Source organism: Cyanistes caeruleus, chromosome 12 (assembly GCF_971803275.1).
Source record: "Cyanistes caeruleus chromosome 12, bCyaCae1.hap1.1, whole genome shotgun sequence".
NCBI lineage: Eukaryota > Metazoa > Chordata > Aves > Passeriformes > Paridae > Cyanistes > Cyanistes caeruleus.
Window position 1 is genome coordinate 6126893 of NC_141712.1, and position 15508 is coordinate 6142400.

At 38.6% G+C, this 15508-nt stretch overlaps 1 protein-coding gene across 22 annotated transcripts in view; it reads right to left on the reverse strand.

The window, feature by feature from the left end:
• The window catches only part of TDRD12 (tudor domain containing 12), a 70628-nt gene that overhangs the window by 53275 nt on the left and 1845 nt on the right, over window positions 1-15508 (reverse strand). For 9 of the 22 annotated variants that reach the window (XR_015275523.1, XR_015275526.1, XR_015275525.1 and 6 more), the window contains exons 2-20: window positions 15338-15387; window positions 13589-13747; window positions 13152-13288; window positions 11953-12072; window positions 11282-11337; window positions 10420-10505; window positions 9029-9487; window positions 8692-8750; window positions 7911-7971; window positions 7142-7246; window positions 6571-6756; window positions 5968-6121; window positions 4852-4979; window positions 4128-4316; window positions 3289-3417; window positions 2367-2484; window positions 1449-1582; window positions 1138-1358; window positions 835-934 (exon numbers count right to left, since the gene is read on the reverse strand). Coding sequence is in view for 15 of the 22 variants with exons in the window: in XM_086848136.1 (XP_086704262.1) it covers window positions 835-934; window positions 1138-1358; window positions 1449-1582; window positions 2367-2484; window positions 3289-3417; window positions 4128-4316; window positions 4852-4979; window positions 5968-6121; window positions 6571-6756; window positions 7142-7246; window positions 7911-7971; window positions 8692-8750; window positions 9029-9487; window positions 10420-10505; window positions 11282-11337; window positions 11953-12072; window positions 13152-13288; window positions 13589-13747; window positions 15338-15387 (2651 nt within the window). In the remaining 7 variants the exon portion in view is untranslated. Of the gene's footprint in view, window positions 1-834; window positions 935-1137; window positions 1359-1448; window positions 1583-2366; window positions 2485-3288; window positions 3418-4127; window positions 4317-4851; window positions 4980-5967; window positions 6122-6570; window positions 6757-7141; window positions 7247-7910; window positions 7972-8691; window positions 8751-9028; window positions 9488-10419; window positions 10506-11281; window positions 11338-11952; window positions 12073-13151; window positions 13289-13588; window positions 13989-14102; window positions 14230-15337; window positions 15388-15508 lie in introns of those variants that run through there. The other 13 variants (XR_015275529.1, XR_015275527.1, XR_015275528.1 and 10 more) reach the window with 6 other exon arrangements.

Below are 15508 nucleotides of genomic sequence, written 5' to 3' on the forward strand. Positions count from 1 at the left end.
GTTTCACAGGAACTGACTGCTTTTCTTGCACCAAAATGACTCAAATAAAAGACTACAAACACACAACTGTGCACAATGATGCATAAAATGCTGCTGTGAGTGCACCTCAGATAAAGCCCAAGTCTCAATGGGAGCTGGAGACACAAACACTGGGATGTGAAGAAGCACCGTAGTAAAGTCAACCTTATAGCCATGAGGTTTCATGGACGGAACTACTAAAAAAGAAGTCTAAAACAGCACTCTGTAGTAAAAGAGTCTTCCAAAGCACTGGTATTTCTGAAGGAAATAAATCTTCTGCTTACAAGAAAGGAGCTCCCCATTTCTTGGGCATATTATGAATGAAAACAAAATCAAGACCAGAAAATGCTAAGTTTTCAACAAGTTTGCATGAGCATGTCAGCTAAGAAAAAATTCCTTCAGCTTGTCCTCACTCCCACAGATTACTTTGTGTTTTGTCTGCAAGAAATCAAACTTTCTATAAACCTCCATCTTTGTTAATTTTGATATATGGTCTCAAACTATAAAGGGAATGAATATACAGAACGTAAGTCCTCTTCCCATAAAATGTGAATCTTCAAAGCAGAAAAAAGAACTGAGGTAAACTCAGAATTACCTGCAAAGAAAGGAGTTCCAGTTCAAGCTAAAGACACAAGAACATCTTGCACACTGATTTATGCAAGGGAGAGGGGCAAAAAGAATAAGGAATAGCCATGTCAAATGATATCTGTATCGCAAGTAGGATTAATGAAACACAAAAAAAATGAAGTCACATGCTAAGTAACTGTTTAACACCTGTCCTCTTGGCACCCAAGCCCAAGGAAAATTGTAACTTACTGTCACACGTTCAGGTGTTTCTATCATTTCATCTGCAATATTCTGGGCCATGTCTACTGATAAATTAATTTGATGACGATCTGGACACTCTGTTCTGTTCCTACATTAAAAAAAAGACACAACAGGTCTAGAAAAAAGCTCCTTGCTTTCAATTGTAAACTACTGTTAAGTGACTTGCAACAGGTAACAGAAAAAAAAAAGTCATTAGCAAAACCTGTTTTAGATAAAAGCATCCAACAGGAAAATTCATCAAGGAATCAACAGCAGTCATCATTCAGGGCACAAAACCTGACATTTCCTTACCTGCAGATCCCAAATGTTTTAAGAGAAGCACACAGGGGCCTTGAAAATTTCTCATTTTCCTCAGATTCCAGCACCCTGGCAGTCAAGTCATAGAGTTCCTCTGGAATTTCAGCTTCTGCATGCTTTAAATAACGGAGAATCCCAAGTGCATGACAGGAACTGTTCTCTGTCAGCAGAATGACTGACTTGGCTTTCATATGTTCCTGATCTACAGTAGAATCCTAGAAGCAATAAGAAGTATTTTGGAAAACATTTCTGTATCCACCAGTAATAATCCAGTGTAGCATTACCCAGTCAAGGTTCACTCAAACCTTTATCCCAGAGCAGAAGTTGTCACTCATGCTTTGCAGGCGCTGCCCAAAGACTCCTGGAGATGGGAAACTGAAATGGATCACACAAGTTGCATCTGTGATTCCCAAGGACTGCAGGCAGTCATCTGTTAAAACTAAGCACATGTTTCACACAGATATCTAACTGTAACAGTTCCAACATGGGAATTATCACATCACATGCACCACAGTTTATTTCCTTCTCCCCACCCACTGAGTGGAAGATGAAGATGGATTTTTCCCCAATACATTCCTCTAAGGCTTTTTATTTCTCCAGGCAATAAATCCCATCAGCATATGGCAGACACAGCATTTCATGCCAATCTCACAGAATTCTCTATTTTCCTGCCAGCATCACAGAATACAGAGACTTGAGCACTGCCCAGTAATTCACAGGAGTAACACAGGAGACAGCTCAAATAGTGCAGGAATTCTCATTGCTTTGTATGAGCCTACAAAGCAGAGGGAAGTCCACTTACTTGTTTTTGTATAACATGAAAAACAAACTGAGTTTGAAAATGGATGAAAGCCTTGGTTACTGAAAAAAAAAAAAATTTGAAAAAAAACACCTAATAGAACTTACCAAAAAATTATTACAATAAATCTTCAAAGTTTGGAAATTATTTCAGACTTAGTATCTCCTCTGTAGCAGAGGCAACTGTGAAATGATGGAGAATCTTTGAAAATAATGGTAGCTCTTTTGACCAAGCAGGGAAAGTAGTAACAGGGGAAAAGAAAAGAACATCCCCAAAGGGCTGTAGCATTAAGAAGTAAACAGAACCGGAACGAGTTCATAGGGATCTGTCCCTGTGTAAGTAGTGAGATAACCCAGTGTAAGTGCTTGGTGCAGATCTTAGCCCTGCATTAAGACACAATCCCAACCAGACACAGAATCCTCACCTAACACAGCCTGAGTGCCAGAACTGTGCATTTTTCTCCACCTCTCCAAGACACACTCAGCATTACACTTGCTGTCTCTATGCTTTTTCAAGGAAACTACTGAGTTGCTCTTCAGTACCTGCAAGGCAGAGTGAAAAGTTACACATCCCTGCAATGCTGCAGTACTTGCTCCAATCAACTCTAATAAGCAGCATCTCTTACTAGAATTTAGCACATCTTACTCTAGAGACGCAAGAGCTAATGAAATTTAGGTTGCTTATATGGAAAAAAAAAAAGTATTAATGGAGACAAGATTCATTAATTTCGTGTATAAAAAGAAAACTACAAGCTCATGCTCCCATGTATTAATACATTAAATAGACATTTAAGAAAGCAAAAATGTCAAGCTTTTTCCCTCATTAATGTGTCATTTCTAATCTAATTCCATGATCTAACAACACACAGATTCATCTTTCAGTCTCTCAGAACAAGCACTCTTCATTACGTGAACTCTTGAAATATTTTCATAGGCCAGGTGAAATATTTGAAGTTGGTGTACACAATAATTACTATGAACAGATTCAATCCTACTTTAACATCAACAAGCACTTTTTAAAGTGGTTTTCATATGCTTGAACCCTCAAATATTCAAGGGAAAACATGTTAGAAAGCCATAACCCCAAACCAGATTTGCTTCCATTAACAATCATTGAAGAATTAACATTCCAGATACACTAATACTTAGGTCAGAAAAGAAACCTGTATCACATGATCTATGTCAGCTATTTAGTGACAGTCTCTGGGGTTACTTTTTAGCAGGAATGATTGACTTGCAAATTCACATTGCTCCTACATTCTCAGAAGCCAAGGTATTTTAGTTTGTTATGACTTCAAAATTTAAAAAAAACCCTGCTTATCTATCCAAGTTTAAACACTTTCTTACCTTATGAATCATCTCTACCTCATCTACTGAGTCACTGAATACCAGCACTTTTTGAAGATTCCTCTGGGTAAAATCCAGGATTTTGAGTAACTCGGCAGTTCTGTTGCTGTTCATGCAGGGTTGCACTACCTAAAAGCAAATACAAAACAGAGGGCTGGCAATTAATGCACATGTTTTACTGTACTATAATTCTTAATTCATCCACAAATTGACACTTTCAGTTCTGCTCAATCATTAAGGCTTCTCACAAAAACTCACGGGCTTTCAGTTTCCTGACATGCTCAGAGTGTCTACATTTGGAGATTTCCCACCATTTAAAATGCACTAACTACTCCACTCTGAGACACAAGAGTAATTCAAATCAAACTTAAACCATTTTGTGTTATTCTTAAGGGGTATACCACACTGACTGGAAACTAACTGAAAAGATACCTAAGAATTTGTAACAGGCCTTCTAGAAATTTGAGGCCAGAAGTTTGGTATTGTGTGAAAAAAGCAAACCAATTACTTTACTAGATTTCCCTTGACACTGCTTACCTTACAGCTCTGCCAGTTGACAGCTAACAACTGCCAAACCACTCTGGTAACATCCTGGTCAAAACCTGTACTGTTTGCAAATACATCTCATCAAATTTACACTCATTTGCACTAACCACAAAATATTCAAGGGCCTGTCTTCATCTCAGTCCTATAGAAGAAAGTAAGAGCACTCCAGTTCGTTTACTGACTGATTTGCACATGATTTTTAACAGCCACTTCAAGCAGCACTGCAGCACCACCTGCATTCCAATAAACCATCAGCAGCCACATATCCAAGCACACGGTTTCCAAATTTTTACCTGTTGCACATTACCAAAGATGGCAGCTTCTTCGATAACTGTTATCACAATGTGAGGATCATGCATGAACTCCTTTATCAAGGGTGTGATGTGCTTATTCCACTGAGTTCCCACAGCAATGATCTGATGTGGTAGATTCCTTTGTGCCTGAGCAGTGGCTTTCTTGTAACAATCCAGTATAGTAAACACCTAGGAAGGAAAGAGGTTTTTTCTCTCCTCTTCTCATATTCCAGCAAGCACATGACAGCCCAGAAAAATACTGTTTGAGGACACGTCTTTTTCCAGTCACAAAGTCGCTACCACAGCAAACTACAGGTTTCACACCTCAAAAGAACAGCTTGGTATGTATACTTTTATCCTGTTCTTTGAATGACAAGAGAAGCAAGAGAAAGCAACAGGACATGTAGTGACAGCATACGCATTTGTACCTAACTGTCCAGAGAAGATGGAACTCTCAAGGAAAGGATCTGTAAAAACCTGCAAAACAAAAAGCCTACACAAAGCAGATATGAGAGGGAAGAGGCATTAAGCAAAAACTACGTGGTAACTAGAAGACAACCTCAACCTGCCAACACAGTAATTTGCAAATACAAAAGTACAAAAAAAAAGAGGGAGTTCACCACAAACCCACTTCCGGTGTCTTTTTCTTCAGTGTGTGCCACTGGTTTCAGACACATGCACAACTGGAACAGCATTTTGCCAAGTGACCGTACAAGCCATTTACCTGTTCAGTAGTGTCAGAGAACAGCACCTCAATCTCATCAAGAACAAGATGGCAAAGCCTACACAATAACCCAGTGTTATGTTCCAGCAGTCTCAGAAGGTTGAATGGTGTAGTCACTACTACTTCACCTACAAGTTGGAAGGAAAGAACATTAATTTTCAGCTTGGAAGAGTTTTACTATTTACTATGACACCAAAGGACACGGTAGCTTTATTAAAAAGGGTTGTTACATTTGTATTTCAGATTCATCAGCTCGAAGCTGGATAGTTTGTATTTTTCTACTCCGACAAGTTTCCCAAGACATGAGTGGGTGAGGCTCTGATATTTTGAAATCTAGTGAAATGTCTGAAGGTTAACAAATTTACAAAGCAGAATGTCATCTCATTTTCCAGTAAGGTACTGGAAGCAGAGTTAAGAACTTCAGAACCAAATAGCCAGAAGAGAAATATTTATAAATATATGCAAGAGTAATTTCAGAAATTCCTGTTTCAACAGTGGAATAAAGCACACATTGTAGCTTAGGAATTTATATACATGTGTGTGTATATGTATCTATCTACACATAGAAATAAAACCACACCAATCTTCCAACTGTCTCCCAAACTGGTGCAAATACAGCAACAGCTCTGCTGCTAAAAGGTCTGAATTCATCCACCAGCCTCAAACCTGAATGATAGATGAATGATGCTGAAATGGAGTTTTACAGAATTTTTCATAGTTTTATCCATAGTTTTTACTCCCTTGGTGTAACAAAAGCTAGTTTTGAAAATTCAAGTATCAACCAAAGCTTAACAAAGGGATCAAAGCAGAAAACACCTTGGGTTTTAAGTACATACATCTAAGGAGGGCAAGTCTCCCAACAGCTTTTTTATTTTTTATTACTTTTATGCTGCTTCTCTGTGGAGCACCCTCTGCATGGTACTGAGTCAGATACACAAAGTACTGAACATTTATTGCAATAGTGAGTTGTAAACTACCATTTAAAAGAACAAAACCCCCAACTTCACTTTATGAACTAAAAGCTTGAGAAGGTGAAACTGTTCTTCCACAAGCTTCTGCAATGACTGCAGCCCATGCTGCCTAACTTCAAGCATAACTGACAGAAAATACTCTTACAGCCTCTGATTTCCACTTGTCTGGCTGCATCCTTGTTCTGCCCAAGGATTATCAGCATTGGATGAAGGCGGCTGCAGCCTTTCCTGTATGTTTTCAGCAGGTCAAAAACAAGTTGTGCCTTCTTCCATCCAGGACATAAAATCAATGCTAGTGGCTACATACACAGGTACAAAAATAGACAACACAGTATTACACAGGAGTACAGAACCTTAATCTTGTCTTGGGTTGTATGGGGCCATTTTCAGAGGTCCCTTACAACCTCAGTAATTCTGTTTCTGTGCTCTAATACAAGCTAGAAAATACATTATAGTATTTAAAACAGCTAATACCCATTTTAGTGTAATGAGTACATACTACTCATGCAGAAACAAAGCTCCCTCTATATATAAGTGCCAGGGCATGAGCCACTTGTTAGGAATTCCTTTAAAAGATTCCCTTAAAAGTAAGTTTGGACTCCCCCCATTCACACATGCCATCCAAGTCCCCCAAGCAGAGGCCTTACAGAAACTGGCAGGCATCATGAACATGCACTGAGGTGTCATTAATATATACATTCCAAACATTAAGAGTAGTAACAAGTTCTCTGGTCTAATATATACATACTCCACTCATGTTTGGCAAGGCTTGGTAGTCACTTTCCAACTGCAGAAGTGTAAGAACAGGTGGAATATATAATAAGGGATCATGTCCCTGTTGGGAGATGGCAACAACATCAAATCCCCAAGCTAATGGTGGCCAACAGTAGGACTCAGTGAAGGTACAGGCTGAAAGCTTGTTCCAAGGAAGTTCCTACAGAAAGAGAAATTAAGAGTTAACCATGAAATCTAAGTACTTAAACACCAACAAAACAAGACAAAGTGTAACAACAAAATTATTTAAAGGCTTTTGACCCACTATGTAATAAATGTCCATAACAGGTAATACAAAAAATCATCTTCTGGGCTGAGCTGTTAAATTACTGTATTAAAATTCAAATCCACTTGTATCAGTGACTAATATACCAGAAAAAAAAAGTGTACAATTCTTACAACATTTCTCCAAAGCTTCATTTATTCAACCACATGAACAACCCTGTACACATTCCTCAACCAAACTGACATATTGTTTTACTATGTAGACTTGAGGTATGAAACTTGTCTTAAAAAGATAATCAATGCAATATCATCACCTCTACCTTTTTCAGACCATCAAAAAGTGGTGCTGTTTCCAAAACTGATGATGGTTCAATTTTCTTGCTCAGGAACACAAAGTTTTTTTCTTTCCCAGCGTTTTGAAAACTCTGAAACCATGAGACAAATAGATGACAACGATAGATGACAGGGGTTTAGCTAACACAAAACTCAGAAGCACTCACTGTATTTTTAAAAAATGGCGTTTTGATGTAAATGAATCAAATTCTAAGTTCACTTTTCATATGATTCATACATACTGACAGGTTACACATACCAGGGGTGAGACAAAAAGTCATTATTGACATTCTTGAAGAAAGATTTTCAAAGATGCTCTTAACACAACTGACTTAAACCTCAAGAGATGCAGTGGATGCTCTGTGTACAGCTGGCACTCAGTCCCACAATGAGCAGCATGAGGCAGGGACTGCAGTCACAATGAAGATGCCAATTTCCCTCCATCACTCCTCTCTTCTCTGCTCTAGTGCAGGTCCTCTACAGACTGCAGCCCCTTCAGAAACATCTGCATGGAGCTTTTTCTGCTCCTCCGACCCTGGCATTGCCTGCTTCTCACTTTTTTTTGTTCCCTTCCCCGTGTTTCTGCCCTTTCTTAAATTCACAGAGGCATCCCCAACTTGGCTGGCTGGCTGGCTCAGCTTTAGCCTGCAGAGGCCAACACAGTTGCAGTCAGCCCCTGACCACCTTCCACAAAGACCCAATGCTACCAAAATGTCTGCACAAGGGAAATTAAATGAAAGTTAATGCCTGAAATACCTGCTGGTCATCTTCAACTGTCTGTGTCTGGAGGGAATTGGAATTTAAGAACTGTGGAAGCCTGAGAAACAGATATTAAATGCAACATAAATGCAAAAGAAAAATGTAATTTACAAATACCACCAGTATTTCCCAGGAGTCATGAAGCAATTCACTCAAGTATTTGACATACCTGTGCCAATGAGAAAAACCCTCAATACAAAAGCAGAAATCAAAACCCAGCCTTTGGGCAGCAAAATTTAGTGAAAACAATCCTTCAGAATATCTTTCAAAGTTAACTGGTAAGTTCCCTGACATTAGAAGAAAAATAGACCAGATTGTAGGAAAAAAAAGGTTTCTTAAAGTTCCAAAACATACAACAACTCATCTTTGCACCAGCTAGAAACTGAAGGAAGAAATACTCCTGAGGTTTATTATATATGCATCAACTGACCTGCAGCACAGTGAAAGCATTGCACAAATTGACCCAGTCATATTTCATTAAATCTGAAAACTTCATAAATCACACTAAGAATAAAGCAAGTTAACATATTTAGTGTGCAGAAAAATACCTCCCCACCTCACCCCTGCTGTCAAGCTACTGTTTAGAAAGAACTGGTATTTTTCTAGTCTGGGTAACTATCAGCAGCTTCGAAGTCCCCCCTTCCCCAAAAGTATGTGTATGTACCTGCCCTGACCCTTTTCCCTAAGAGAGGCCTAAGAACAATAATTGCAAACATACTGCAGTTCCCAACTATCTGATTACAGACTCATTCAGAACATTTAACATGCTGCACCACACCTCTCTGTTTGAACTGCTTTATCTTCCTTAGAAGGTACATCTGGAACCATGCTGACCACCTAGAAAGAAAACACGTTTTATATACTAAAACACTGTTCAAAAGCAATTATTTAAAACACAAAGTAGGAAGAGGTTTTCTTACTCAACTGTGGGGTTCTCCAAATATTTTGCAGCATTCCTTTACAAATTTGAAGTTTCTTTGACTAAGGCAACAATTTTGATCAAAGAGAAAGCTGTCTAAGAAGAACAAGATAGATGACTACAGCACTCCTAATCTGGCCTATGCGTGTTTACTTTAGTTTGTATTTCACTATTTACTACAAAACATCATACTTACAGGGACAGTATTGTCATTTAGAACTGTGTGTGACCTTTGGGACGTCTTTTCAAGAACAGAATTACAACTAGCAAGACCTAGAAAGATAAACAAAACAGATACCCATTTCTTATTATCTGAATACATAAAAAGCCAGAGACGGATAACATGTTTCTTAGTCACTGGGATCCAAACAAGACAGTAGGTTCCTGTTCTACACATGCAACTAAACACACGAAGTGCTCCATGTAGGACTCTCCCACACTTGTGGGTCCCACCTGGCTCAAGATGTGGTGACATCGTGTCCCCAAAGGGCAGTTTCGGCCTGGCAAGAAATGTAGGACCAACAAACTCCACTGGAACACACTCAGCATTTAACGACACTTCATTGTCAGAATCATCCGTAGAACTCTCTGCAGTCCCTTCACCTTCCTTGTAATGAGCAAAGTGCTTTGCAACCAGATCATCATTAATACATATCTATAAAAAACCCAAACAAGATCATTACTGAGCAATGTCAACGAATAATAAGCTACACTAGCACATACTTGTTTAGAGTTTAGGTGAAGCTTTAAACAAAAGCAGTGCTTTTATGAACAATAAAAAACCCCAAACAAAATCCAACCACACAAAACCCCAGACATAAGAAGTACCAGTGAATGCTTTCTGTCAAATATTTATCCTAAAAACAAATCTTCATGTACATTTTTTCAACAGGTGTTAATTATTAAGTTTTATGTTTCTGGCCAAAATTCTGTACTGAATTAACTGTTTCTATGAGCCCTACACATCTAAAAGAACATCTCTAATTCAGAATTCAGTCAAGTGTGTTTATTTTTTTTTTGACTCAGCATACATCAAAATCTGTCAGAAAAAAAACAAAGTAGTATTAGGCCTAAAACTTGTATCTACCATTCAGCTCCTTAAATATGGCAGCAACTACAGCAGAGATTTGACACAAGTTACACATTTTGGCAAGTGTTACTAGACTGGGTGTTTTTTGCAGCTTTCTTTTTAGTGTTTTGTTCGTCAGCTGTACACAAGAGTGCGAACTTTTAGTTATTTTTACAGTATTATGCAGCTGCCTTAGTGAAACATCCTCAAATATGATACAACAAGTACACCAAGTAATGCATATAGTTATCCACTTAAATACCAGTTGGACTTCACTTGTTTGTCAATAATGAAAAAAAAAGTTCATGTAGAGAAAAATAGAAGTTCTGCCTCTTCTGGAGCCTCTGGAATTTCTCCAGAGGCTTACAATGAACAGCAATGTCATAAAAACCTCTAATAAGTTAATGACTTAGCTTCTACTCCATTTGATTGAAACTACGAAACTCGCAAGTTATGCTTTTCAGTCTTAAATAATAGCAAAGTGCATCAATAGGGTTGGAAATACAGAAGGATCTTACCTTTTCATCTCTTACAGTCACAAAAAGAAACACCTCTAACACTTCATCTTCTACCGCCTGTATTGTGGCTTTAACCTCGGTAGCCTCTAAATGAAGTAATAAACACAAGAAACAAGATTAAACCCTTATCAGACTTTGAGACAGACAAAAGCAGAAATCACAATTCAAAACGTGTAACACTTTATTTCACCTAAGTGAAACAAGAAATTTAACAATAAAAACTTATAAAGCTCCAAAAAGGATTCTGTCCTTAGTATTTGATTTTAGATATTAGGATTGAGAGTTGAAACAGATTAACAACCTCTTGAGACAAACCACTCTTAGTTCTACACTGGGAGTCTTGGTTTTCTCTTAGATTCTGACAGTCTGGGGCACCAGCATGTGCTTTCCTAGTGTGACACTTCCTTTTCTTGAAAGAAGTTGTATTTGCACATCTGCCCAGCTTTGTTATACTTTTCATTTGGGCAAACACAGCCCATGGAAGTCCAAATCCTGAAGAACCTCTGCGCATGTTAATGCAGGACAGCTGTGATACTGATTCAGAGTCAGTTGTTGAATACACAGAATGCTTCCAATGTTCAAAACACATGACAGGAATGTTCCCTCAGTAAGCCTAATCTAGCCTAAACACAATCTTGCCTTAACTACCAAAATTTATGCAGCACAGAAACCCAGAGTACTCAGTACAGCTCCACAGAAATTTGTGCCTTAGTCACTCCATATATGGGCAGCTCCTATCTCCTTGTTTTTAACAAACAGCATTTGTAAATATAATCAAGTATACACAAGTATAATAAACTTGTACACAAGTACTACATTTCTATAACAACTGTTTTCTTCCCATAACTGAAGTGCTATTTACCATCAAGAAGTTTTCGAAAATGCTGGATAGCAGCAGTATCCCATTTTTTGGCTGGTCTGGGAAAATAAACACAACCAGGTTTTCCATATTATCAAGCATGAAACTAGTAATTAAAAAAAAAAAAAAAAAAAATCTACACAAGCACAAAGGTCTAGTTCATGCAAATTCTTACAAAGTGACCGCGTAGACAAATCAGCAGAATCTGATTACTTAGCACATTACTTTAGTCTTGGTAATACTGTTCCAGCTCACCAATATAATGAACTGATCAAAATCAGAAGATACTGCTTTGTCAAGGTATCATGGCTTGCACCCAATGTAAAATATGAAGAAATAAGAGTAATTTAGGTTGGAAAGAAACCCCAAGATCACTGAACTCCCCCACTAATTTAGCACTGTCAAGGCCACCACTCAACCACATCCCTTAGTGCCACATCTATACATCTTTTAAATCCCTCTAGGGATGGGGACTCCATCACTTTCCTAGGCAGCTTTGTCCTCTCAGCTAGGAGAGAGTTGTTTTTCCTCTTAGTAGCTGGTACACTTCTGAGTTCACTATGAGAATACTGCAGGTTTCTTCTCGAAATATAATCCTTCCTAAAAAAATTCTGCGCTAAGCCCTCACAGTTTAGAAAAGCAGGAATAGAATGTATTTATTAAACTCTCCTTACCCTATTTTGGCAGTGTTTTCACAGTAGTCAATATGCAGTGTCAGTGGCTTTGTGCAGTGCAGCCGACACTTCTTTGCTCTATGTGGGATCTTTGCAAATGCTCCTACTAAAACTCGAACGCTGCAAAACAAAGTGGAAGTTACCTCATTTTACAGGGCAGAATTTCTTCTCCAGAAGTCAGTGGTCTCACAAACCACCTCCTGTTACCCTAAACTTGATAACACAGCTCTACCAGGAGTTTGGATTTCACAGGCTCCCACCCTGAAACCACTGTCTTACTCTTAAAGAGGTGCCATCAGGACCAACCGGTGAACAGAACTGCTTTTCTATTCATTCATTATCAATACACATCCTAGTTACTTGGAATCTTTCTAATCCTTTTCCACTGCAGTTTCAAGCCTTCTTGCTATTCATCTTCTAAGTATCTTCATGGTATTTAACACCTTGTCAAATTGTTTTCCAACAGAGCAATGGTCAAATTAAGAACATTGTTTATTTTTAAAAACTTTAAATAAGTGCTAATTTTATGGAATACTACCAAAACCAATTTGGTGAAGTTTCTTATGCTCCAAGTTGCCTATTTTAATAGAGAAACAAACTTTTAAGAGCTGGACTAGATTGCTCCAAAACATAAGACTGTATTTTTCAAGATTTTAGAAACACGAAGTTTTACACTCATTTCATCAAAAACTCAGAACCTGTGAAAACTCACCTTGTTTTGGCACCAAGATAAACTTTTTGTAAACAAGTTGGTCAACTGCAGTGGGGGAACCCACACACATTTCTGTTTAGTCCTCAAAAGCTGTTGCAACAAGAGAAACCCTGCTACTAGATGGTTTTTGTGCCTGAACTTCACTGGCCATAACTTTTAATTCTTCTAGTATATACCAAATTATTAAAGAAGAAAAGAATATAAAGGTAAGTTTTAACTGGCAGTCACACACTTCAATCAGAACAGACTGACATTATCTCTATTCTGAATCTTTAAAAAACAACACCTAACATAGAAAGCATCTTTAAAGCATCATAAAACAAGAACTGGTTTGCACTTAGGCTCTTTCAAGGGTATCATATGCTTAGCAGCTTCTTGTGGACACAACCTATGCTTCAATTAAACCAAAGCATTGACTAAATAAATATTAATAGCATCTGTATCTATTAACAAATACATCACAGTGACAGAAGCTCTTAACACATACTTCTCTGATGCAACGGAACAGTACTTGGCATAATCCACAAGGAAACATCCGAGCTGGTAACCATCTGCCTGGCACCACACTGACTCAACCAGTGCCCTACACCAGCACTTGAGTTCCTCACTGAAAACCACATAAACCTGAGGAAGAGACAAAGAACAAGACAGCAGGTCCTTGCAAATGGCCCCAATTACACTCAAAGGCTTTTCAAAGGCAAGGACACAGTATTTATTACACAGCCTTCCATTTGCTTTGCAAAATGCAAGCCCCGCAGCTTACACAGTTAAAGGCTTATAGATGGGAAAACACAAACCCCACAGATATGCTATTATCTATTTTTCTGTGTAAAAATAAAATAAATAAAAAAATACATATATTTGATACTTCTCCCTAAACCAGTCCATATAATAAATTATTTCTAGGTAAAACAATGATCTTACCTGGCCTTTTTCTATCTCCTCTTGTTTTATTGCATCTGAGTCTCTGTAACTGTTATAAAACTGTTTCATTTCAGCATTCAGGTTTTCATACACAGTTTCACTGACTATGCCCGGCACATAGTCTTTCACAGCAATCCAAAAGCAACTTGGATCTTCAATCTTGGGCAAGAAGAACAAATACTACTTACTTTTAATAGTTCTGAACAGGAGATGTAAAAATGAAAGTTGATTTTTATGGGGCACCTTCAAAATTATAGTCACTGATACTAAGATACAGAATGTTAACAAGTGAAACATCTTTCATCTTCACAGCATTAGTTCATGAAATGGCTTTTCAGGTTCCAAGTTTCTTTAGCACTGTAACAACCACCGTGTGGGGTCTACAAGGGAGCAGCATGACCTAAAAAGTTGGTTAAACCAAACAGTGGGCAAAGTGCAAAGACAAAGCTTTTTACTTCCATATGAAGTCCTCAGGAAGTACATCAAAAACCCCTAAAAACACAATAAACCTCACCAAGGGGCTTTTCTTTGTGCTTGAGAGCGTCTGCATGACAGCCAACTTCTTTAGAATAGGGTGACAGCTTTCTGCTAAGCCTTTGTAAACTGTCACATTCCAGTGTGCCAGCTGACCTGGGCCCCCAGCTGCTGTGGCTTAATCCCAGTAGGCAACTAAACCTCACACAGCTGCTCCCCCACTCACATCCTGCAGCAGGATGACCAGACAATAGGAAGGATAAAAGACACAAAACTCACAGGCTAACATTACAACACCTAACAGCCAAAGCAAGAGCTGCACCTGCAACCAAAGCAACACAAGGAGTGTATCCACTGCTTCCCCTTGGCAATTGCTCAGCCATTTCAGAACATAGAGCTTCATCACACAAAATACTGCTGACTTGGGCAGGCAAATCAAATCTGATGACCACAGACATACCTGCAGGTTTTATCGCTCAACATGACATCATATAGTAAGGAGTATCCCCTCAGACAGCTGTCCTGGCTGTATTCTGCATTTTCCACTCTCCTGTGAAATTCTGTATAATCTAGCACTATACTATACATTATTTAACACCATGTTGCACATTCTCCATTTTAGATTTTAGCTGCATTCCTGCTGCTGGGAGGAAGGGATTACAAGTGTAAAAATGGTGAGGGAAATGGTACAATAGCTGAAGTGACCTTGTAGCTGGGAATGCTGAAGCCTGGAGAGTATCAGAGTGGGAAAACCCATCTATCATGCCTACTGCTGTTGACCTGCTGTTTTGAGAAGTAGAATTTCTGTGTAAAGGAAACACAAGTGTTTGGAGAGGCTTGGAAGTACTCTCATGGACATGCTGAACTCTGTGCTGGGAGAAAGATCAAAGCTCAGAGATCATAAAAAGCACAGGGGAGCTCACAGGGGTCTTGATGAATCCTGCTGGGATGGGCTGAGACTGCCAGCATCCTGATCCTCCAGTTAGCCAGGCAACTAAGTAAAATTACTCCCTGTATTTCAGCTATGGTTTTGTGGTTGTTCTGGCTGCCTGCCTACATTAATTCACACAGCTACTCACTGATTTTACAACAAAACCAAGAAAATAAAACCTAAAACAAATGACAAAATATAGATAACCCAAATACAACTGCACAAATGCAAAGTGCTGGTGAATGGAAATACACAGGCAACAACTTCTTTGTAAACGTGACCATCAAAAAGTCACATGGAAATAGACATCAGTCCTCCAGATTTAAAAAAAAAAAACAGCATACCTTTAATACCACGACTTCCATGTTTATCTCCTGTGTCTCCCCTATCACTACTGTAAGAGAAAAACATTTGATGAACCATTTTTATCAAAGCCTAATTTAAGGCCATACACGTAAAGTCTATGATTTCTACCACTCATGTCAGGAGTACTAGTCTGGGCAACTGATTTGCCT